General features: G+C 44.6%; 1 protein-coding gene across 2 annotated transcripts in view; it reads right to left on the bottom strand.

Annotated features, from left to right (window-relative positions):
* Positions 1-778: 778 nt before the first annotated feature.
* Positions 779-26,294, bottom strand: part of SVIL (supervillin) — a 314,402-nt gene continuing 288,886 nt past the window's right edge. For both annotated transcript variants that reach the window (XM_082259451.1, XM_082259450.1), the window contains 9 exons: positions 21,675-21,823; positions 18,546-18,651; positions 16,382-16,589; positions 14,971-15,104; positions 7,803-7,958; positions 5,999-6,142; positions 5,439-5,560; positions 3,019-3,174; positions 779-1,637 (listed from right to left, as the gene is read on the bottom strand). In XM_082259451.1, the coding sequence (XP_082115577.1) occupies positions 1,551-1,637; positions 3,019-3,174; positions 5,439-5,560; positions 5,999-6,142; positions 7,803-7,958; positions 14,971-15,104; positions 16,382-16,589; positions 18,546-18,651; positions 21,675-21,823 (1,262 nt within the window). In that variant the 3' untranslated portion in view covers positions 779-1,550. The remainder of the gene's footprint in view (positions 1,638-3,018; positions 3,175-5,438; positions 5,561-5,998; positions 6,143-7,802; positions 7,959-14,970; positions 15,105-16,381; positions 16,590-18,545; positions 18,652-21,674; positions 21,824-26,294) is intronic.

Below are 26,294 nucleotides of genomic sequence, written 5' to 3'. Positions count from 1 at the left end.
TTCTCGAAGGCAGTCGGCGGAGACCCTTCGACAAGACCGGATGTTTTTTGTTTTTCTTCCCGGCAGGTCCCCCTGCCTCAAAACACCCCCCCTATATTGAGGGCATGTGGCCTGGCATGGTTCAGGAGGGGGGGTGGCTGGGAGCACTCGATTGGCCCCCCTCCGTTAAAGACCTGTTGGGCTGCATGCTCGGATAAGGGTCTGGTATGGATTTTAGGGGGTCAGTGCAGAAGTCTCCCGGCTTGCTGCTTAACCAGCTATTCTTCACAAAGAATTAGAATTGGTCGATCATATTTTGACTGATCCAAATTCAAATCTTTTTGAAAATTAGCAAATTCTGAAACTAATCAATGAAAAATTATTAACAGATCACTCATGACAACCAGCAAACTGAGGAAATAGCTGAGGCCAGAAGACTGCAGAGTGAAGAATCTTAAAATTGGCAGAAGTATTAAATGTGTAGTAATCAAGGTAAAAAGGGTTTCTGTAATATCAGTGCTGCTGTAAAAATCTACACCAAGAAGATTCTGAAGCATTTTTTTAATTCATGTTCTTATATCACAAAATACATGTTTAAAGTTTACATCAGGTATTAGAAACTTGAGATGTCTTCTATTAAGTACAAATATTGATGCTTTAATAACTGCTTCCAAAATGCAGACTATTTTTCCTGTATATAAACTGTACACAAAAACAAGGCACTATACACTGTTATAAGAACCCTTTCAGTTCAACATGTAAGCACAAAGAAACAAACCGTGAAGTAACTCTAGCGTGCTTTTTGCTCGGGAGAGCCTCTGCAGGTCACCTGATGTTCTGGAACAAAGTAATATGTAATATTTGCACACAATGAGGCATAATCCTTGTTATGGGGTTGGCCATCTCGGTCTTTTCACTCGTATACCACTAGAGGGCATAGTGGAGTGCAGAATATGCAAACATGGTTTGAAAATCCCATGCTGGCCATGGGACATAATGCAAAAAGTAAAAAAAAAAAAAAAAAAAAAAAATCACACGCATATGCATATTTTTCAGGTGTCAGCTGTTTGCACATGATTGGCATTAATGCTTAACAGTTTATGGTATAATCCACAAATCTTACATAGTGAAATATTGCATAGTTAAATACAGTGTTTACATAAATACAATGTATGGGACTGGACAAAGACATTTACAAAATATCGGAAAACGATATGTCTGCAGCGAGGGAATATCTGCATTCCGCATAAGTGCACGATAGAGGTTTGTGAAATTCCTCTGAGAAATTGCTAAGAGTTTTGAAAGGTTCTTAATACATGTACGACGGACACAGGTCAACAGGCAGCGTGACGCGCAGACTTCACACGTGAGGTGGGTAAAGCCCTTTGTTTACAGTCCGAGCCACACAGGCTATAGGCGGATACACAGTACACGAAACACATAGAGATGTCATGACACAACAGGTGCAAAATGCAGCAGTGTTTCTTTAGTGGTGAGGCAGCTGGAAGGTCAGCAGGATTGCACACCGTCCAGTAAGCCAGAGGAGTCAAAGTCTAGAGAGGATATTCCATTCAAAAAAGTCCTTTGGCTTTTTTTACGTTGACTTGTTTCCATGATGGCAAAATGCTGTACTCCTCCCTGGTCATCTCTAATGCGATCTGCAAATAAAAAGAAAAAAGTTGGATTAGTGGCAGCTCAGTCTTAAAGTGATAATAAAGGTAGATTATTTTCTTTTTTAAACAAACAGGTTATACTTACCTGCTCTGCGTAATGGTTTTTCACAGAGCAACCCCGATCCTCGTCTGCTCGGGTCCCCCGCTGGAACTCCTGATGACTGCGCTTCCCCGAGTGCCCCCATAGCAAGCCGCTTGCTATGGGGACACTCATGCAAGTTTGCTCCTGAGCCCAATAAGACACACAGAACAGGGGTTGACCTCCTGCTCCCTCCTCACTGGCTGTGATTGACAGCTGCAGGAAACAATGGCTCCCACTGCTCAGCCAATGAGGAGGCAGAGACCCGGGAAAGCAGCCGCTCATGTGCACATCCCTGGATCGTGATCAGGCTCAGGTAAGCATTGACGGGGCTGCAAGGGAAGCTCCATCCTCCTAGATTCTAGAACTACAATAGGGGTAGGGGGAAGTAGTTCCCCTTCCAGATCCTGACGCAAAAGCTTTGCCCACTCCGTTAAGACCAGCCAGACTAATGGGCCATACACACTATAAGATTTTCTGAAGACTTTTTCCTTTAGACTTACCAAAACCATATAATGAGGTCAAACCTAAACACTTTCAATTTGTATGCAATCTGGCAGGCCCTTGCACTACATAGAAAAGGTAAATCTGAAAGAAATCTAACCACAAAAGTTGGATAGTGTGTATCCAGCTTAAGGGAACGAGACGTTTAACTTGTGGGCAAGCCTCTGTCCGTGAGGTAATGTCACGGGCGACCTAGCACGTAGCTGCCATTTGCATGCGCTTGTGGGCCGTGGGGACCTCTGGATCTAGATTATCCAACCCGTCGCCCAGCCCGGTAGTTGATTGTAGATTTCCCAAGAGAAAACAAAAAAGATGTAAGGAAGTAGAAAATTGCTAGGACCAGAGTTCCCAGTTGGGAGCCTAGGTCCTTAATCCTGACTAGACAGATAAAAACTGACCTAGAGCAGAAAGGGGGTTATCTATCAGCTGAGGATGGCCCATGGGCGTAACCAGGTGTTTTTGTTCTGCCTAGTCCTACTCCTGGAGTAACCCACTAGTTACGATTTATGGAGCGCTGTGTCCGTCGATGATTGAAAGATAAATATATGTTTTTACTGGTGAAGAATTGTAGGGGTTTGATGGTGGTGACAGATATTAAAAGGTTTTGGGAAACATTTTTACTTTTTTTTTTTTCAAAATAAAGAGCTGCCAGCATCTACTATAAAGAAAATAGCACCCCCTCTGCTTCAGCACAATATCTTTTTACTTTTATTTTCAAAACTACTTATTTAGCTTTATTGTTCATTAGGGGAACATTTAGAATTATTTCACATGGTGTCTTACCTCAAAATCTTTATCGGACAGATACATTTCAAGATTTAAGGGGTCCACTCCTTCGGGCAGTGGTCGAGCCAGGAGTTCTTCCAGAGGGTAAATCTCTTTGCACAGTTTGGCTAATACATCCTCCACCAGGATTATCTGATTGGACACGTCAGCATCCTGTCAAAAGGACAAAAAGTCTGATCAACCAATTTTTTTTTTAATTGTATTCTGATAAAAGTGTTAATACCTGTAATGACAGTATTTGGTATATGAATTTTTATTTTATAGGCCTTTTTATATTTTTCTCCATCTACATATGCAGGCTAAGTTGTCCTGCAAAAACAACAATAGGAACAAACTATTATACAGACAGGAGGCGCTAAAACAATGGTTCGTAATTATTTGTGTGGTTTAAACCAGGAGAAAAAAAAAAACTGTTGATGTAACTGCTTTAAAAGCATTAGTTGGAGTTAAGTAAATGGCCTACAAATTAAAGCTCATGTCCATCTAGGACTACCCTCTGTCCATAGGCTGGTGACATTGCTGTGCAATGACAAGCAGCGCTGTCTCCCAACAATTACAAGGAGAGGAAATATAATGGATCTACTCGCAGAATCAACAGGTCATTTTGCCCATAGTTCTACTAGATTAGTTCTCAGGGCACTTTCGCCGCCTTCCTGCACAGGCCAATTTTCAGCTTTCAGCGCTGTCACACTCTGATTGACAATAGCAGGGGTCATGCAACACTGTACCCATATGAAATTTGTATCTTTTTTTCAGACAAATAAAGCTTTCTTTTGGTGATATTTAACCACCAAAGGGTTTTTTTATTCTTTGCTAAATCAACTAAAAAAAGCCCAAGAATTTAAAAAAAACAAAAAAACATTTTGGTTTTCTTCATTTCAGTTATAATTTTTTGCAATTAATCTCTCTTTATAAAGTTACGCCAAACTGTATTTTTCTACATTACCCAAATCAGTGTTTTAGTCTGTAGGAACATTATAGAGTCCACAAGCTATGGCATATATATCTAAAAATTGATCATTCCTGACTGGATGGACTGATGTATTTTTTCAACCTCACAAACTATGTACTGACACATCTCATTTGAGGCCCAAAAATGCCATGACAGTCCAAAGTATTTAAGCATGGTCAGCTATAATACATTTTTGATATAGCTGCGTACTTTTACTGATATATATGCATATATTTTTTTAGTCAGAGACCTGGTAACCATGTGAGATTTCCACATATACATGCACCACTTCCATCCTTCAATTGTTCTCCAGAGGGGTACTGCACGGACCCGCACCTTCAGCTCCGGAACCAGACTATCCTGCTGCCACCTCATGGCAGCGCCGTTTAGGCATTGTGGCCTAGCTGCTATGTAAGTATGGTTTCTCCCCACTTGGGTTTTTTGAGAGTTTCCATACCTCATTGGCTACTACTTTGCATATTTCTAAATCAACATCATGTATATTTTTCAGACATGCTCATGCGCATCTACTCCTGATGAGTGGGCAAATGCGACCCACGAAACACGTTGAGTTCCAAAGATGCTCCAATTCATTATGTAACATTATTGCTGCTACTCTACCAGCATGTTTACAATTTATTGCACTGTGTCTGTATTTGATGTATTTGAACATGTATATGCAACTTAGAATGATGTTCTTTCATACTCCCAATAAATCTGTAATTTTATGTGCCACCATACGTGACCATTGTGTTCACCTCACTCAAAGTCCCAAGGGCAACCTCTTTCGCTTGTTAAAGTATTTAGCAAGAGACATGGCAAGCTTTTTTACGTTTTAATTATTTGTCTCAATTTTTTACACAAAGAAATTAAAACAAAAAAAACAATTTTTTTTTTTTTTTAACATACTGTCACCAGTGCAGCATCATTATATCACTGGTGTGGTGGTGATTAGGGACACTGACTGGTGACCGTATGTAAAAAAAAAAAAAAAAATGACTTTTACATTTTTTTTCACCATTTTACCATAAAAATTCTGATCACTTTTCCAGAGTAGTCTTATGTTATGTCATAATATGTAAATAAAATAAAACTTTAAATGATTTCTTATACCAGTGAATTTTACTGGTATAAGCAACCATTTTTACTGAATGAAATTGATTCAATGTGTATTGTGATTAGCTAATCGCATGGTACAGATCAATACGGTACCGGCAGCGGGCCAGTACACTGAGCAGTAATTTGCGGTGTCTGGTGCACACAGCTGGTGACAGATCGCACTGCGTGGGAGGCTTGTTTCGGGAGGACATCAATTGATGTCCACCCCAGCTGTTATTTGACAATCGGCTAGGCAGGAAGTGGCAGGATGACTTTACAGGCGTGAATACAAGGCGGTGGAGGATAACTGTATACAGTGTGCACGTGTGATACGTATGTGCAAAGATTAGCTGCTTAGTCTGATCACCTGTTCTGTGATCTGGGCGATGTCTTCTCGGTGCTCCCAGGATGGGAACATGTTTGTAAACGTCAGTGGTTCCAGCCCAGCATGAATTAGGTAGGATTTTGGAGGCTTTTTACTATTTTTTCCTAGAAACAAAACAATGGCAAATCAGAACCCAAACAGAATTTATCTGAAAGTACAGAATAAAAGCAAGTACTATATTAACACTGATAACTCCAAGGCCTTTTTCATCCCTTTAGAAGATTAGCGGCAATGGGCAGTCACCCTCTAGTAAGTATAGGTTCGTATATATAATGCAGGGGTAGAATCTAAGTACTTAAACTTAAAAACAACTTTAGGGGACATTTTGGCTTTAACCAGAAAACATCCACCGAAGAACCGACATTGTGGATTTCACTCTTCAAACAGCGCCACCTGACAAAGGGTACTTGCTAAAATGAAGCCCTGATTATGTCACAGTGTCCATGTGGATTTGGTTGATGCAAGATTAAGATTGTTCTGGTTTCGAACATGTTTGGCATATCGGTTTGATATCTTAACAAGTGCAAAAACCAAATTCTGACCTTTACAATACTGCAGCACAGTCTCCATTGCACTCTTCCTATCCGAGTCCCATCGTATTCGAGCAGACCCCGTGATTATATTTTCCACAGGCCACCAGCCTTGCCAGAGATAAACCTCGTGATGATTGTCAACGAGGAACAGAGCTGCAAGATAAAAGGAGAAAATGATAGCACATGTTAAAGTTAACTGATTTAACAGGATTTTGGCAAAGTTGGTCACAAAATTGAATACTGCTGGTTTGGCCCAAGTATTAGAGCAGTGTAGATATGTAATGAGTATAACAATTCAAAGAAAATTATTATCTCTAAAATTGTATTTACAAAATACTTACAAGTAATAGACTTTTTGCCACACTGTGGGTACCTAGAAGCTTGAGATGACAGTTGAAAAATTCAAGCCAGACAATCTTGTGTCTGGGGGTGACCCTTGAGCTTAATGGTTGGAGGAGTCTGGGCAGAACGACAGACTGGGCAGGACATGAAACCTGTCCCAATTGTTAATGTTCCTCCACTTATGAGCAGGCCTTCGAAACTTCAATTATGCTGGGCTCTGCAGCACTGGATGTCCTGAAGCAACCAACCCTGAAAACTGGGGTGGTTGTCATTTTATGTAGCTTGCTCGCTGGATTTGATGAGGAAACACACTGGATGCCTTTAGCTGCCATTGTGCTCTTGCTGGGAGTCTACTGTGTCCCTTTGAGGCATGGGCTCCCCCTCCAGGCATACCTGCCTGAAGTTTCACTGCTACATATGCTCCAATATGGAGACTCTCAAATAGATCTGGTACAGCACTTTACATAGAAGTCTTGGCAAGGCATTGTGGCTTCCACATACATTTGCAAATGCATGTAACTAAAACCTGTTTGATGTAAATTTTTAAGACTGTGCCGTTTTTGTTATTTTTGCCAGCAAGCTGGTAAGGGTGCTGGGAAATCTTGTGTGTATTTCTGTGGTGTCCTGAGGATTGCTGGATTGTTTGAGCCACTCCTATACACAACTTTATAAGGTGGATGTGGTTTTCCATCCAGCCAAACTGAGGCTAAACTGGAAAGTTACTGCACCATTTGTTAAGAAAAACAGGGTTAACAGGGGCATGGGGTGTTAGCCATACCCCAAGCCAAACAAAATGATGATGGTATGGAACTGGATCTCTAAAAAGTGAAAATCCAAACAGAATTTTCAGTTTTTAAACCTGAAATCTAAGTGGAAAAGTCAACTTAAAAGAGATGTTCGGGATTGCTAAAAAGCAATTATACTCATCTAGGTAGATGCAGCATTTATCTGATCCTGCATATGTCCCCCCACAACCTCTGCAGTGAGAACTGAGCAATCAAACACTGCTGTTTGCTCAGTTCTCCCCCTCACTCTAAAAAGATAGCAGTGACCGTCAGTCAGCAGCTCTCTGCTCTCCCCTCCAGTGCTCACTGGAGTGCTGGGCTGTGGAGCAGATCACTGAGGCTGAGCCAGGTGCTGGTCCAGACCATATGGTAGGGATCTTTTCCTAGCCTGGAGCGGCTGAGTGACATCAACAGACAGTGGGCTTTAGCTTGCCGTTTGCTGAAATGGGTCACAGGAGTGCAGAGCAAACTGCACTCCTGTGATCCATTGGAGATGTATGGGCAAAAAAAGCTTTGGTCATACTTCTCCTTTAATGTACCAGATGACATGCGAGTAACATAGTCCGTATTTGTACCTTGAGTCTATGTTTTGATTGCACAAAAACAGCAAACATTTTAGCTGTAAAAAAGCAAATTTGTGAATTGCCATTGTTATATAAAATCTAAGTTAGATTAGGACTCCTTACCTGGCTGTGACGCTGTGTATAGGTCCTCTTGTAGGAACGGCATTGAGTTTACAACGCTCGTCAGTCTGGATGGATACATATATTCCGACGCTGTGAATTCTCCAGAAGAGCTACTGAGACTAAACAATCGTGGCGCAAAGTTAAACTTCCCAGGATCTGTCAAAAGAAAACAAATTGCTTGTGTATTACAAGATCTAAAAATAGAAGCCCTCTGATTTTTGAAAAATTTTATTATACATTGTATTTGTTGTCCTATCACTTCTGGTAAGCAGCATAAACATTTTGGTGGAAATAAATGTATTGGTGGGAATAAATGTACTGTGAATATTTTTTTTTTTTTAAAGAAAAGTGCAATAAAATACTATTCTTCAGCATGTCTGATATAGAATATTAGAATGCCCATTATATGTAAAACGTATTTAGATAAGGATGCTATGTATGCAGAGTGGTCCCTGGGTGGTGCTTGACAAAAAAAAAAAAAAAAAAAGGTATTTTTATGCAATCTTTAGTGTAATCACTGGGCAGAAAATATAACCAGTGAAGAATTTTCCATAAGTTATTAGGGATGTTCAAGATCATAAAAGTAGAGAAAGATAAGTAGTGTTTGGGCACTACTGTAGTTGACTCAACTGCCCCCCCACTGCAAAGTCAGCCGAAAAACTGACTTGGTTCTGTTCGGACATGCTTTGTTCTGTTTGAACTCCATAACCAGTATGATAGCTGGTAAGGATGACTGAACAAATTGCATATAAAACCAAGAACAAAAAGTGATACATTGAACTATACAGTCCTTAGATGTGGTCGCATATTTTTTTTTAATTTTCACCTTCCAGTAACACTTCCGTCAACTCTCACTGTACTGTGTCTATGGAAGAGCAGTAGTTTGGAAACCTTCATCTCCACAACCTCATAACATGGGGGGAGGTGTTCTGAAGTTTACAAAAGAAAAAACAGGAGAGCGCAGATAACATTGTTTAGGGAAGGTATAAGCACACTGGATTTTCTGGCATGATGAATGCAGCCACCACATTTAAGAGCTAGCTATTTGCATTACATTATTGTTGTTAAATATCCTGTGTTCCACAATAACTTATCAAGAAACTAGTGACATTTATGAACAAACTGAAGATTTGTGACAAATTACTACAGCCTATGCAGGTCATTTATTTGAATACTTAAAAGGCTAAGTACACCTTTTACAAAAAATAATAAATGCACAACTTTTTGCAGGTAAAAAAAAATAATGGGATTTTTGACTTACCGTAAAATCCATTTCTCTGTGTTCATTGACGGACAGAGCTCTTCAGAATTCTTGAACCATTGGGTTATACTACAGGAGGAGGACACTAGGCAGAAAAAGGAACTCGACTACCCCTATGGGCAGTCCCAGGTGGTAGACCCCCCCCCTGCTATAGGTACTCAGTTTTGTCACAAGCAGTGTCGGAATTATTACAACACCAGAGGGGTGGGTGCTGCATCCATCAATGAACGCAGAGAAATGGATTTTACGGCAAGTTAAAAATACCATTTTCTCCTTCGTTCATTGACAGACACAGCTCTTCAGGATTCTTGAACCATTGGGGTGTCCCAAAGAAGTGCCAAACATAAGAGGTGGGACAACAAAAAAAAAAAATCACAAGGCTGAACAATAGCCAACCAGGTAACAGGAGCCCACGTGAACAATACACCCCCAAAGAGAAAACAGACCCTCTAAAAAGCAGCCTGCAAAACCTTGCGGCCAAAGGAAGCTTTCGCGGATGCCAGCACATCCATTTTATAGAATAGAGTGCCCCGTGACAGGAAAAGGAGGAAGCTGACCCTTGTTCGAAAAGGCCCGAGTCCCCGTCTGTCTGACCCATCCTGAAACGATTGCAGAAGAAGCAGACATCCTTTTTCTAGGCCCATCCATGAGCACAAACAGGGAGTCCGACCTACAAAAAGACTAACTGCCAGATACACTTGAATGGCCCGAACCACATCCAGGGCATGCAACACAACTACCTTAGGATGCCTGGGCCTCGGGCACAGGAAGGCAACACAATGCCTTCATTCAAACGGAAATCAGAGACTGCTTTAGAGGTGATAGCCACCAAAAAGGCCACCTTCTGGGACAGCGTAAGCAGGGGAATCTCCCAAATATTTTCAAAGAGGGGCTTCTAAAGAACTGAAAGCACCAAGTTCAGATCCCATGGAGGTAGAGGAGAGCACACCAGTGGAGTCCGATGTCGAACCCCTTGAATAAAGGTACTCACCAGGGAGCGCGTGGCCAGGGGTCATTGAAAAAAAGACAGCCAAGGCAGACACCTGGCCCTTGAATGTACTCAAGGCCAATTTCTGCCCACCCCGTGGTTGAAGGAAAGTCAAGACCCAAGCCACAGAAAAAAAGCGAGGGTGAACACCAATCCACTTACACCACCAAATGTACTTTCCACGTACGATGGTAGATTTTCCAAGCTTTCAGCCGTGTCAGAATCACCAACCCAGGCCAGCCTCCAGCACCTGGCTTTCAACAGCCAAGCCGTCAATTCCAGCGACTGTAAAGCAGGATAGAAGACTGGCCCTCGGGACAAGAGATCCTCCCCGAGAGGCAGGCTTCAAGGGACATTAGCGACCAGCCGCACCAAGTCGGTGTACCAAGACCGGCGAGGCCAGTCTGGGGCCACTAGAATGACTGGAATCCTTTCTGCCTCGATTCTGTGCAAGAGCCTCAGCAGAAGCTTGAGAGAAGGGAAAGCGTAGATCAGACGATACTGGCCCCACGGGGTCACCAGAGCGTCTGTGGCATCCGCCAGAGGATCCCGTGACTAGCACAAACCTCTGAACTTTTCCGTTGAGTCAGGACGCCAACAGATTCACCTCAGGGGTGCCCCACCGGAGACATATCTGATGAAACACGTCCGGGAGAAGGGACCACTCTGCTTGGGCCAACGCCTGCCGACAGATAGTCCGCCTGCCAGTTTTCCACTTCTGGAATGTGTACGGCAGAGAGGGCCGGAACGAAGCCTTCTGCTCACCAGAGAACGCTGGCTACTTCCAGAGCTGCCAACAAACTTTGTTCCGCCGTAGTGGTTGACAAAAGTCACGGCAATGACATTGTCCAACTGAATCTGCACTGGAAGCCCCCAGAGTCGATCTGTCCAGTGATCCAGGCACAGTCTGATCGCCCGGAGTTCCAGGACATTTATCAGTAGTCTGGAGTCTTCCAGTGTCCAAACACCCTGAGCCGAGCTTCGACCCAGGACACCTCCCCACCCGGACAGACTGGCATCAGTGGTGACCACTGTCTAATACAAGGGAAGAAATTATTTGCCCCATCAAAGAGCTGTAGAGCAAAGCCACCAGACCAGAGACCCTGTGGTTCATGGCTCAGCCAGATCGGATTGTTCAGAGACTTAGGACACTTGTCCCATTTGACCAAGATCTCCCTTTGCAGGGATCTTGTATGGAACTGTGCAAATGGAACCATCTCGAGGGTAGATACCATCAGGTCCAGCACCCGCATGCAAGTCCGGAGGGATGACCATCTGCTGGACAGCAGGAGATGAATCTCCAAATCCAATTTTCTGGATGGAATCAGAGCAGACTTCTGGTAATTTAAAAGCCAACCAAACTCCCTCCAGGTTTGTATAGCGATCTCTACATCATCCACCAGAGCAGTGGAGGACTCTGCTTGTATGAGGAGGTCATCCAGGTAGCCCAGTACTGCAATTCCTCACTGACGTAGCAAAGCCAGAACCGGGCCAACGCTTTTGTGAAGACCCGAAGGGCGGAGGCAAGACCAAAGGGTAATGCCACAAACTGATAATGCCCCTCTCCTACAGCAAAGCTGAGGAAGTGTTGGTGTCGGGCACATGTTGGAATGTGGAAGTAAGCATCCTTGATGTCGATAGAAGGAAGAAAACCCCCCTGATGTAGGGATGCCACCACCGTGCGAATGGACTCCATTCTGAATTTCTGTACCAGTACAAAAAAGTTCAGGGCCTTGAGGTCCAGAATCGGACGCACCATGCCCTCTTTCTTTGGGACCGTGAACAGGTTTGAATAAAAAAAAAACCTTGAAACCAGGACAAATCACACCCTGAAGTAGCAGGTCTTGTATATTGGAAGGAAAGAACCTTCCTGGAGGGTAAGAACAAAACTCGATCTTGTAGCCGGACGTATCACTTTGTGGACCCATTTGTTTTGTACCAAGGAGGTCCACGGGCCTGGAAACCAGTGAAGACATCCCTCCACCCCAGGCACACCTTCATGCTGAAGGAGCCTTGTACGTGGGTCCAGAGAATCCCACTCTCGGCTTGCCAGATCAGGGTGGCTTGGAACCTCCCAAGGAGGACTTGAAAGGTTTTGAATCCTTCTTGTGAGCCGCAAGGGATGGGCAACGTCTGCGACGCGGTTCCTTCCCTGTACCAGCCTGTGAGAAGAAAAGTACTCTATGTGAGACTTAATGATGTCATCCAGGGTAGCCGGATCTTTAAAGGCCAGCGATTCCTCAACCGGGATCGCAGTTGCCTTATTCAACATGGGGGTCCACCACCAATGGAACAGTACACTTTTTAAGGAGGGACCCCTCAAAGGGGTACCTAACGCAAAGCGTTTAGAAACCACAAAGGGACGTTTAGTATGCTTCCACTCTTTTGCAACAAATCTGTCAAAACGGGAGGGATAAGGAAACACTTTCACTGCTCGAGACGGCTTGTGAGTTCCAAAGGGGACAGCGACCTCTGCTGCAGCTTCATGCTCCATTTTTAAAGTTTCACGCACAGACCCAATCAGTGCATCCACAAGCGCCTTTTTCTTGCGCAGCTACAGGTGTGGAGGAATCATCCTCACTATGAAATAAGTCAGGGTGCATGGCAGCAGATCCCGCAGGGTGGGCCACATCTGCGGTGGCTGAATCAGATTCAGGATCTGATGAGACAGATGAGGCAGGGGGCGCTTTTTGCTAACCCGCCGCCAAAAGCCACCTCCACCCAAAGGACTCCAGGACTGCCATCAGTGCATCTGTGGATGGTTGGGACACCGAGGGCCCCGCAGCCTCAGGAGGGGGTTAGGTGGGGAAACGCGCCAAAGACTATTGGTAAAGAGAGGGACCCCCACAAAATGTGTCTAGCACTGCCAAGGGCCCCCCCCCCCACCAAGCTGGTAGCACCACCAGGTCGCCAGTAACAAAGCACCCCACAATCCTGCAGCAGAGAGAGGGAGGGACCCCACCAGGCTCACCACCCTTCCAGAAAGGCATCGGCTGCACCATGATAGCACTTGCTCTACGTGCGGCATCCAAGGAAAGGAAGGACCCTGGGACCCAGAAGTCAGCACCAGGGGAAAAGGAGGGGCCTCGACAGCAGCCCAGAGGCTCCTCTGTAATGGTCGCCGCTCTGTAGTATGCTGGACCAACGAAAAATGGCCGCTGGACTACACAAACATGGCCGCCGGCCAAATAATTTAACAGGCTACAGCAAAATGGGCACCACGCGAGGCTCTACAACCTTGGTCTTCAACCCTGGTCCTCAGGGCCCACTAACAGGCCAGGTTTGCAAGATAACTGAAATACATCCCAGGTGATATAATTTGCTGCTCAGTGATTGCAGTACTCTAGTCTGCATCTCCCCAAGGTAATAAAAATCTGGCCTGTTAGTGGGCCCTGAGGACCGGAGTGGAGGACCACTGCTCTACAAGACCCAGGAGGGATCCCTGGAGCCCAGGCATCAAGCTTAAGGGAAGGAACCAGGCACAGGGCCCCCACACAGGTGAAGTCTCCCTGAGCGGCATACTACCCCATCCCCCCCGCTTCTACCACCAATAAAGTACCATACCCAGCCACATCTCGGACAATCACGCTACCCCAGATGACCCCCAGAGACCACCAGAATACAGAGGGGTCTAATGGGAAGGAGGGGAACCCAAGGGTCCGACCATCCCAGGGAGGGGCCCGCATCCACCCCAAAACCCTCCAGGGGGCGAGGGGGGACAGCTACTAAGCATACCAGGAACCAAGTGGGCACTGCTCCAAACAGAACCTCCTTCTCCATCAAAATGGGGGGCTGTTGGCCAGGAGGAACGCTGAGACTCGCAGGCCAGCCCTTGTCCAGTGGGGCTATGTCCCAGCTGACCTAGTGCAGAGCTGTGGTCTGGGCGTGCTCGCTGGCCAGACTGGGGAGACCACTGGATCGAGATTAGTGAGCCCGTTGCCCAGTCCGGCAGTTGATTGTAGATCGCACAGTAAAAAACAGAGAGGAAAAAAAGCCATTTAAAGAGAAAAAAATTGGCAGGACCAGAGATCCCAGCAAGGAACTAGGTCCTTACTCCTGACCTACCTATAGCAGAGAAGGAGAGTACACCACTTCGCCTGGGACTGCCCATAGGCGTATTCAAGTTTTTTTCTGCCTAGCGTCCTACTCCTGTAGGGGGCAGTATAACTCAATGGTTCAAGAATCTTGAAGAGCTGTGTCTGTCAATGAATGAAAGAAATGTGCATTTATTATTATTTTTTTTTACTCTGCAGCCTGTAAAACCATTGCACCTATGATCAGCAGATCACTTGTGCAATGCCAGCATCCTGCATACTCTTACACTGCCTGCCCGTACTCCTGATACGGGCAGTTACTGAATGGCAGGAAGAACCAATAGACTACTAGGGTGGTCATTAAAGCCCTCAGTTCACTGAGAGTTACAAGCCATTGGCCATGGACGACGATGGTAGATGTAGCTCATTCATTTACAGAACTCAATGAATGACGCAGCCGTGTGAGCAAAGCCCTGCACGGCTGTGTGTGTTATTTTAATTCTGACAAGGAGTGTGGGGAAAGAATCCCCCACCTGCTGTCACAGGGAGGGGGAGGGAATCGAGGGGGAAAGGAGGCAAGAGCTGGAAATATTACATATTCCACCCTAAATATGGGTGGCAACATGTAACCTGCCGAATGTGACCTTATTCTTTAAGAAATAAACAGACAAAAACAGACAAAAAAAATTCTTATGTAAGCAATCGCTTGATTGATTTTTTGATTACCCATGGTGAGAAGACATTACTTTATACAACAAAATGCATTTTTCTCAAAACTTGCCATAAACACTAAACTCAAACTGCAATGGGATCAACAAAACTTGTACTATTGATTATAGAAATGAGAGATCAAAAATAAACATGAAAAAGTGAATAGCATGTTACCTTGCAACATGCAGTCATATGCTTTGCGGTCTCTTCTTCCAAGAGCTTCCCAGAATCCTAGGGGCTCAGATCCCTCATCACATTCATATATCGTCACTTTACTGCTACTGTGCAGCCCAGCTTCTAATGGGCATCTACAAGAGGAGAATAGTGGTTTTAAAGTAAACAAATAAGCCATTTAAAAAAATAAATTTGGGGGATTTTAGTTTAAAGAAAATTACCCCCAAGGTCTTTCATTGGACAGGGTTAACCCAGTAGTTAGGACCCTTGTTACAAAGTCCAAATAAATCATAAATAATAATAATAAGTAATATAAATAAATAATAAGATTTCTTGGTAATATGAAATAGCAGACATTTTTAGTGTTTGCTGTTAGACTGACTGTTTATATAATGATATTGAATTCCTCTGAGCATAAAATAAAATGTACCTCAACTAAGAGATCGGACAGTGAATTAATGTTCCGCGAGTCTCATGGTGTTGGTGTCAACTGGCACATGGCAACGCATACTACCGGTACATACACATAGTATTATCAAATTGAATAAAAGGATGTTATACAAGTCTTTTACATTTAATACTCTAAATTTAAATAGACGGCAGGTTTGCTTTAAGTGGCATTTTATAGCGACAATTTATACTTCATACTCCAGGCAGACTATATATAAACCTCAACTTACAGCCAAAGTCCAGGCTTATGACATGCCCCATCTTCTTCACAGCATCTGTTTCAATAGATTTTTCTGGCAGGTAGGAAATGCACACTTTATACTGGAGGATGCAAATCCGCTTAGCCAGGCATGGAGATGCACATAAGGAGTACCCAGGCTAATAGATCCCTCTGGGTACGAAGGGATATTTCCAGAAACAAAGATAAGTAAATACCAAAACACACGTTGCTATTAAATTGATAGACCGATAACATATGCAGGTGATATGTGCAGAAATCTGCATTTTTCTGCTACACAGACTTCTGTTTATGCCTGTGTTTTGCACTATAAAATTGCACGCCATTGTTGCCCCCCCCCCCCCTCCCCAATTCCTGAAGCCGTACAGCCAATGACACCAGCCTGCAGAGGAAATCGGATTGTGCAGGTAGAGCTGGCTTCACTGCATATTACAAAAACATTATGTATAAATGCCTGAAGGAAGGGCCAGTACTCGCTGCCCAGATTCCAATTTTTGTTAGCTCAAGGCATTGTGGTGGATTAAAAGGAAAATAAAGTTGCTAGGAGAAACCAGCACAGCTCTCCCTTGAAATATAAAGGCCATTAGATGAGGTTTTGCAGGACTATTTAGCGGTCTTAATCACCCATTCATTGTAATTATATTCAACTCCTCCACATAAAAAGACTAATACTCCAGAACTAAAAAGATATCACATAGCACATGCAGCAGCTCTTGTACTTACTCTTCTTTTATTTTGTTGGCTGCCGTCTTCCCCACTTCCTTCGTGTGGGTTTGTGCTTTGCAGCCATGCCAGAGATAGATGACAGCTTTATTTACATTGAGAAGTATCATTGATGTCCTGGATCTCAGGCTGCTGCAGTGACAGGCCACTTCAATGAGGTTGCCCTCCAGAGGAACCTCACCCCGCACACAATACAACCTCCAGTCACCTTTAGAGGAAAGAAAGAGGTGTAAGGGAAAAAAAAAAAAAACCCTTTTCTAAATGGTTTTCAGGCTCAAAGAGAAACCTTTAGAGCTTTAACATTATGATTACACTGCAGCTTAAAGTGAACTACAGGCAAGATAAAAAGGACAAACTATAGAAGCGCTGTCTAAGGCCCCTTTCCCACTTATGCAACTTGACCTGCGACTTGGGAGTGCAAAGTTGCATGACAAGTCATGCCCCATGATTTCCAATGGGTACTGTTCATATCTGTGCAACTTCAAAGTAGTCCCTGCACTACTTTGGTGCCACTTTGATGTGACTTGAGGTCCATAGACCTCAAGATTACACCGGTATTGATTGACGTCTTTTCAAAATCGCAGCAAGGTCGCACAAGTGTGAAAGGGGCCTTAATTAAAACATTAAAGAGATGCTGTTACTTTGCTTAAGGCCACAGTTCTAGTGTGCTTTAAGGAGTCCCCTGATGCTCATTTGTATAGCACTACCCCAGCACTCCTCCATCCATTGCAGCCAACATTAAAATACAGTGTCAGATGTTAGGGGGAGCAGTGGCATCACACCATCATCACGCAGTAATGCTTGGGCCTAGCAACTGGCCACTAAATCAAAACATTTTCAGATTGGAGGATGGTCGCTGACTGGGGGCAGTGGAAGGAGCAACGAGAGAGTACTGGCAAGGCAAGTATCAGTGGCTCAAGTTTTTTTTTGTTTTTTTTAAAGATGCAAGCAGTGTAAGTACCTGAATTTGACACATTGGGCTTTCTGCAGGCCACTCTACAGCAGTGAGAGAGAAGCAGCACAAAGTACCAATCAATTGTGCTGCAGTGCTCATGTGATAAAGAGTAAGGCATGGGACCGTACACGACCTGTCAGACCTGATTTTCCTCTGCTACAGATAAGTAACACTGTTATTCTACCAGACAGGGCTGTCCATTGTGGCAGAACTGGGCAAATCTCAGAACTGAATACACAGAAATACAAAACCCTTGCTAAAACAGCCCCTATATAAAGATTCCATCTGTGTTTTTTAGCCATTTGCCTGGAGTTCAGCATTAAATTCCTGCAAAACCTTCAGGAGGGTTTCCCAGTGTACTTGGGAAGTTCTCCTAACCCAGGGAGCACACTAAACAGTGGCCTTTACATTTCAGAGTTGAACTCAACGATCATCCATCAATAAGTCATTAGGAAACTTTAACGGTCAGTAAAGCCACTGTTTGTGGACAGCAGGGGTAAAGCTAAAATAATTCCATATTTCACGGCACTTTATATTTGTTTTGCACAGACAGCGTGAATTGTTTGCTTGCCAGAACGGACTGGCTGCTGGTTAGCCTGTAATATACTGTAGTAGCCTCTGCTGTGTACAAGAAGGCTGTGTTCCAGCAGCAGTACCAAAGACTTCCTTTCCTTCTCCTGCCAGATATAGGGAGTCTCGCCCGCAGCGCATATCTGCCATTTAGGATAAGCCCTGTATTTTTCAATGAATACAAGGCTTGCGCTGATTGGCCGAAATGGAGAGTATAATGCCCCCTGTCTGCTTCTCCACCTCAGATAATAAGAAAAAGCCTTGTTTTCATTAAAAAAAAAATACAAGGCTCTTCCTAAATAGTGGGGATGAGCTATGGTGGCCTCTCTCTATATCCAGGAGTAGAAGGTAAGTCCCTAGTACTGCTGCCAGAACACAGTACCACTTCCTGTACGTAGCACAAGCTATATTACAACCTAAGCAGCAGCCAGTCTGTTCAAGCATGAAAATAATTTGTTTGGTCTAAGCTGGCTAAAACAAATTACTAAAAGTGCCCAGGATACCTGGAATTAAGTCCAAGCCTCTTTACCATGCAACCCCTTAATGAATCCCCAGGCATCCAGATAAGGTTTAGAAAGTGATAAAGGAACTTTCAGGCATGCTGGAAATTGCAGCATGAGAGGAAAGATTTGGACGTACTTTGTGCATTCTCTTCCTCCTCTTCTCTCCTCCCAGCATGTACAATCATTCCTCCCTCGAAACACTGCAAGAAACATGGCGGCTCCTTCCCCTGAAGAACTTGGACCTGTGTGAAATTTGGAGAATGTCAGATACAAAGCCAATGAAATCAGAGAAGAAAATGGTCAGGGACTTTGCTGGGGTAGAGAATGCAGCCAATCTGGAGGCAGACTGTGTGCACTATATAGGTTTAAAATGATAAATTGGTAATTTTAAAATCTATAAAAATGGTCTACAAGAACGGAATGAAGTCACCTCTGCGCACATACCCTTGGATGAGTTCTAGGAGTTCTCCAGGTGTTCAAAATTACAAAGTGCTAATAGGCAAATTCTAACATTCAACATTAACTAGTTTAGTACTAAGCCAGCATACCCCATCCCTTGCTATTTGTCCACTTTGAAGGAGGGCCTCATTGGCCAAAAGGGTTCAGGATAGGGAAGGCCAGGTTGGAATTAAACAATTCGCATTAAGGAGTAGAAGTAGGAGTCCTATAAACAGGGTGCTTATGAAGGCATCAGAACACGCCTCTGGGTTTCTCAATTTTATTTTGAAAGCAGAACTAAAAGTCAACAACCCCCCCCCCCCCTTTTTTTTTATTTATTTTGGATAGAATAGGGGAGATCCTGTTGAAATTTTTTGCCATCTATGCCCCATTTGTGAGAATTCTATTCACTTTCTGTCAAAAAGCCAAAACAGGAAGTTGTCTCCAAAGTGAGAGAAATCCTCTCAAACAAAGCTGTCACCCAAACTAATGTCCCCATTGGAATATTTCCCCTCTAATCCTGCTCTGGTGAAAACTCAAAATTTGGTATTTTTTTTCTAATCCCTCTGGTTAATGCACCAAATTCATAAACCATCTGCGTCACTTTTAATTCTGACAGTAGTGACTCATGCACCTAATTCAGGGAGTTCTAACATTTGCCACTTTTACATTATAACACATTTAATGCACCAAATTCAAAATAAAATGCTGACAGTTTGTATGTTATGAAAGTGGAGCTAATTAAGACCAACTCTTTTGGCGTACTGAGAGAAATTGGCGCAGACAGATTTTGATAAAGTGTCAAAGCATGCGTCAAATTCCAGTACAAGTTCTAGACCGGTACATAAATTTGGCACGTGATACACTACTTTTAGAACGCATTAAAGATAGACTTTTGCATAATCTGTCTACGACAATCTTTATGATTTCCAGGGCATGAGCTCTGCAACTATAAAACACAGGAAAACACAGGCAAAAGAGGGTACATTTATTTGGCCTAGGTTCACACTGTGGCACATCGCATGTGATTCGCACAGGAATCGAACCGCATTCCTGTGCAAATCACATGCGATGTCTGTGGGGTGCTATTTGAGCCATTCATTTTGTAGGGTTCAAAATGGACCGCAGCCACACCAAAATGGTGCAGGGCCCTTTTTTCGCCGCACTGGAATTGGATTGCATGGGTGTTCACATCCATGTGATCCAATTCAGGCAATCGCACTGCATTTGCAAGCCGCTTTGGGTTGTCGTTAATTTAACATTGACACCCGCAGCAGGCTGTATGAATGCTGTGCTATTTCAATGCGGCGTGGGAAGGGAAAAGGATTCGCTGCGTTTCCCGCAGCACAGATTTGAACCTAGGCTAAAGGTTTTGAAAAACATCCCTGAAGCAACGAAAAAAAGTACTTAGTAACATGTACACTCTACAGAAATGCCTAGTAGCTCCAGTCTTACCAATCACTAACCAAGTATGAACAGTTCTATAGATTTACCACTTGAAGACCAGGCCTATTCTGGCACTTGAGGATTGATTTACTAAAACTAGACCGTGCAAAATCTGGTGTAGCTACAGTTTTAAATTTTTGTCAAAGCTTAATTGAACAAGCTGGAGATAGAAATTGATTGGATACTGTGTACATACAGCTGCACTAGATTTTTCAATCTTCAGTTTTAAATCCATTTTTGTTAAGTAAAAATCATTTTTTTTTTCTAGAAAATACTTAAAACCCCCCAATTAATTATACACACGATTTTACCAAAAGTACTTTTGGGGTGCCATTAAAAGAACTTTAATGGCACCCCAGTCTTTGTCCGTAGGGTTCAATATTGAGTTGGCCCACCCTTTGCAGCTATAACAGCTTCAACTCTTCTGGGAAGACCTTCCCATAAACACACACCTAAACCTTGTGGACAGTTTGACCATGCTTCCAGAAGCGCATTTGTGAGGTCCGGCACTAATAAAGGACGAGAAGGCCTGGCTCAAATTCACCGCTATAATTTATCCTAAAGGTGTTCTGTCAGGTTGAGGTCAGGACTCGGTGCAGGCCAGTGAAGTTCCTTCACCCCAAACTCGCTCATCCATGTCTTTATGGACCTTGCTATGTGCACTGGTGCGCGGCCATGTTGGAACAGGAAGGGGCCATCCCCAAACTCTTCCCACAAAGTTGGGAGCATGAAATTGTTCAAAAGGTCTTGGTATACTAATGCCCTAAGAGTTTCCTTCACTGGAACTAAGGGGCCAATCCCAACCCCTGAAAAACAACTCTAACACCCTAATCCCCCCTCCACCAAATGATTTGGACCAGTGCAATGATACATCACATGTATGTTGTGAACCCCATTTGAATATGTGTGCATGACCTACATATGCATTCGCTTCTGCTCGTGAGCACAAAAAGAATGGGGGTGCTTTAAAAAACATGTTTTAATTACTATTTTATACATTTTTCTATTTTTTACACTGTCAATTTATTTTATTTTTTTAATCACTTATTCCCATCACAAGAGATTTAAACATTCCTTGTGATAGAAATAAGGGATGACAGATCCTCTTTATGAAGACATCTGGGGTCTATAAAAATGACCAAAAAAAAACAAAACACAAAATTTCATGCTTAAAAAAAAAAAAAGTGTTTACATCCGCCCCAACCGGAAGTGAGGCAATGACCTCGCTTACAGGCTCCTAGACCATAGAGATGGCGAGGGATCTTACGGTCCCCAGCCAGCTCTATGATAACCCAGGAGCAATCACATATATGCGATTTGGTGTCAAGTGGTTAACAAGCTGCAGGATAAATAAAATCACTAATATAAACAAGTAACTTGCCTGTGCTCCTCTCTCCTCATCTAACTCGATGGTCATTAGCGCCGATGTGCCTTTCTCACTCACTGGAGAATGACGGCCCTGCCAGAAGAAATATGCACACTTTTCCTTTCCGGTCACCCGCACATGTTCTGTTTTCTGCCGCTGTCCAACTGCAAGGAAAATACAATACAGTGCAGTCAGGTATACTTAATAGGGTTGCGTACATACCTTTGTTTTGCATACTGGATTACAAAGAACTCAATGATTTGAATTAGGGTCCTTTCACATGGGCGCTCCGTATATACGCATTTCATCCCATTTTTTTGCGGATGAAAAACGGACATAATGCATGTCAATGGGATTGCAGATGTCAGCGGATGACCATCCGCTGACATCCGATTTGCGTCCTTTCTGATCAGTTCAGTTTTTTTGAACCAAAGAGAACCCCATTTTTCTTCCACTAAAAAAAAAACGGAACGGACGCAAAAACGGATGTCAGCGGTGTCATTCGCAATCCCATTGGCATGCATTATCTCCGCTTATCATCTGCAAACGGATGGGATGAAAAACGGACATATGGACAGGATGACAAGTGTCATCGGTAAAAGAAAAAAAAAAAGCGCTGGAGCGGATCAAAAAACGGTCCGCTCCATGTGAAGGGACCCTTACACAAATACAAAAGCATTCAGATTGCACTTGAATGACTGTCTCAAGAGGCAGCAGCTGTACATAAATCTTCCTTAACCACTTAAGGACCAAGCCTGTTTCTGACACATGTTTACTGGTTAAAATCCGCTATAAAATTAGAACCCTCAAGTATATAAAATATACACATATATACACATATATACACACAAACACACACTTTTTTAGCAAAGACTCTGGAGAATAAAATGGATGGCGGTCGTTGCAATATTTTATGTCACGTGGTATTTGCGCTGCGGACTTTCAAATGCAATGTTTGGGGAAAAAATATAGATTTTTGTCTTACTGTAAAATCCTTTTCTCTGAGGTTCATTGACAGACACAAAGCTTCAATTCTTCAGACCATTGGGTATTATACTGTCACTCTTCAGAAGTAGGACACTAGGCAGGAAAAAGCTAGACTACACCTATGGGCAGTCCCAGGGGTTATACACCCACTCTCAGATATAGGCACTCAGTTTTGTTACAAGCAGTGTCAGAAGAAAGCCAGCACCACAGAGGGGTGGGTGCTGTGTCCGTACACCCTCAAAGAGGACCAGGTCCTCTAAATAGCAGCCAGCAAACCTTGCGGCCAAAAGAAGCATCCGCAGATGCCAACACAACCACTTTACAAAAAATGTTGTAAAAGTGTGCACCGACAACCAGGCAGCCCCCTTGCAAATCTGCGTCGTTGACGCTTGAAGACGGAAAGCCCAGGAGACACTAAGCACCCTAGTAGAGTGCGTCAAAAAGGGAAAGCAGGAACCTGACCCCTAACGCAATAGGCCTGAACGCACCATCTGAAAATGGTCGCAGAAGAAGCGGACAACCCTTTGGGAGGTTTGTCCGTGAGCACAAATAGAGTCCAACTTCCTAAAAGACTCTGTAGCTGTCAGGTACACCCTAATTGCCCAGACCACATCCAAGACATGCAAGGCGATTTCCTTCAGATGTTTAGGCCTGGGCACAGGGAAAGCAACACAATATCTGCATTCAAATGACAGTCAGAGACCACCATAGAAAAAATGGACAGAGGCAAAGCACCACATTATCCTTGTGAATCACCATAAGGTGAATGACAGGTTAATGCCGCCAGTTGCGACACCCTGCATTCAGAGGTGATAGCCACCAAAGAAGGCCACCTTCTGGGGCAGCGTAAGGAGGGAACCTCCCGAATATTTTCAAACAGAAGCTTCAGTAGAGCTTAAAGTACCACATTAAGATTCCAGGGCGGCAACGGAGGCCGCACTGAAGGAACCAAATGTCGGACACACTGAAGAAAAGGTACGCACCAGGGAGTGAGTGGCCAAAGGTCATTGGAAAAAGACCGCCAAAACCTGATACCTGGCCCTTGATGGTACTCGAGGCCAATTTCTTTTCAACCCCCGGTTAAAGGAAGGTTAACATATGATCCACGAGGAGCAGCGAGGATCAACCCCTAAAGGCTCATTACGCAATGTACGTCTTCCATGTACGATGGTAGATCTTCCTAGAGGCAGGTTTCCTAGCTTTTAAAAGCATAGGAATCACAGATTCAAACAAACATCCATCCTCCAGCACCTGGCATGCAACAGCCAAGCCATTAAAACCAGCCACTGTAAAGCAGGATAGAAGATTGTTCCTTGGGAAAGCAGATCCTTCCTGAGAGGAAGTCCCCAAGGAGCATTGGCAATCAGCCATACCAGATCGACATATCAAGACCGGCGAGGCCAGTCTGAAGCCACTAGAATACCCGGAATCCCTTCTGCCTGAATCCTGCACAGGAGTCGTAGCAGAAGTTTGAGGGGGCTGAAACGAATCAGTCAGCACACCTTTGAATGCCAGATACTTACCGAGCCACCAGGACACTTATTGTGCCCCCTTGGTGGTTGACAGACCACGGCCGTGGCATTGTCTGAAATAATTTGTACCGGACACCCTTGAAGACGATTGTCCAATGAGCCAGACAGTCTGATCACTCAGAGTTCCAGTACACTAATCAGCAGTCTAGGCTCTGCCAGAGTCCAGACCCCCTGAGCACGTCTGTGCTGAGGACGCCTTCCCACCCGGACAGCCTGGCATCCGTGGAGACAACGTTCCAGTACAGGTTGAGAAGGATTTCCCTGTTGAAGTGCAAGAGAGCGAAGCCACCGCTAGAGACTGTGGCTCCTTGACCCATTTTACCAGAATCTCTTTAGCAGAGCTCGTGTGGAACTGTGCAAACAGACCGCCTTGAGGGTGGACACCATGAAGCCCATCCCATGCATACAAGCCCGAAGGGATGACCGTCTACTGAAAAAACAGAAGTTGAATTGCCTCCTGCAATGTCTGGAGTTTTTCCCAAGGAAGAAACACTCCAGGACTTCCCCCTTCAGGTCACAGTGTAGGAGCTTAGCCCACTCAGTCGGAGTTTGCGACACTAGGGCAATGGGGAATACTGGCTTCATTGCCGAACCAGCCACAGTGTACATAGTGCGGGCCACAACCTCCGCCTTCAGGTCAGCTGGATCCTTAAAGGTCGGGGACTCTTCAACCAGAATCATTAATGCCTTGTTTAATCTGGACACCGGAGGATCCACCACCGGTGGCACAGTCCACTTCTTAAGAAGGGAATCCTTCTAAAGGGCTTAGGGACCCCACGGGGATGCTTTGGTCGTCCCCAGTCTTTAGCGACAGTTCTGTCAAAATAGGTGGGGAAAGGAAACACCTTTGCTGCTTTGGATGGCTTGTGATTGCCAAAAAGCACCTGCGCCTCCATTGCAGGATCAGCTGCGTCTTTCCATCTTCGGGGTATCACGCACAGATACAATCATTGCATCCACCAGTGCCTTTTCGTGCAAGGTTGCAGATGTGGAGGAATCATCCTTACTATCAGAGGATTCCAGGTGCGTGGTTGCAGACCCAGCAGTGTGACCTACATCCGCCGCGGCTGAATCAGATTCAGGATTTGATGAGACAGATGAGGCAGGGGTGCTTTTTGCTAGCCCATCACCCACAAGCCACCTCCACCAGGGACAGAAAGGACTCCAGGACTGCTGTCAGTGCATGGATGGATGGTTGAAACCCGTTGGGCCGCGCAGCCTCAGAGAGGGGATCAGGTGTGGGAAACGTGCTCCAAAGACGCCATGAGTCACACCCCCACCGTGCTGGCAGTACAAAGCACTGCTGAGGATCGCTTGGTGCTTTGTGCCTGGTAGTACAAAGCAATACCAGGCACAAAGCACCAAGCGATCCTCAGCAGAGAGGGAGAGGAGCCCACTAAACTAATCACCCACAGAAACAGGCACCTGCAGCCACCAGGAGAATCTGCACTACACGTGCTGCAATCAGGAAGTAAAATAAATCAGGAGTCAGTACCAGGGGATGAGGAGGGGTTCCCACTTCCGGAGATTCTGCCCATAAGGGCTCCACTGTCACAGCCGCCGCTATTCCCAATGGCAAACCACAACAAAATGGCCGGACTACACAAACATGGCCACTGTGTATAGAAACACAGGGGCTACAACAAAATGGTGGCACCATGAGGCCTACAGGGACCCTGGAGGGAGACCATGCCTCAAGGACAGATCCAGGGACAGGATGAGGGATTTTGCAAGTGGGGGCGGTGCCTGTGGGAAGGTGGGGACCCCAGGGGTCTGGCCGTCCCAAAGAGGTGCCCACGTCCACCCCAAAACCCTCCAGGGGGAGACAGCTACTCACCATACCAGGAACCAGGTGGTCACCGCTCCAGACAGAACCCCTCTCTATCAAAATGGGGGGGGGGCTGTCAGACAGGAGGAACGCTGCGGCTCGGGCCGAGACCCGGTCATATCTGACCTTTCCGAGGTCTGGGTGCGCTCGCTGGCCAGACTGGGGTGACCACTGGATCTAGATTACCCAGCCCGTCGCCCAGTCCAGCAGTGATTGTAGATCTCATAGGAAAAGATCCAGGAGAAAAAGAAAATTTCTACCTAAAAAATTTTGCCAGGACCAAAAGGT

Source organism: Pelophylax lessonae (genome assembly GCF_965119305.1).
Source record: "Pelophylax lessonae genome assembly, chromosome: 5".
NCBI lineage: Eukaryota > Metazoa > Chordata > Amphibia > Anura > Ranidae > Pelophylax > Pelophylax lessonae.
This window is presented reverse-complemented; position numbering and strand designations above follow the sequence as displayed.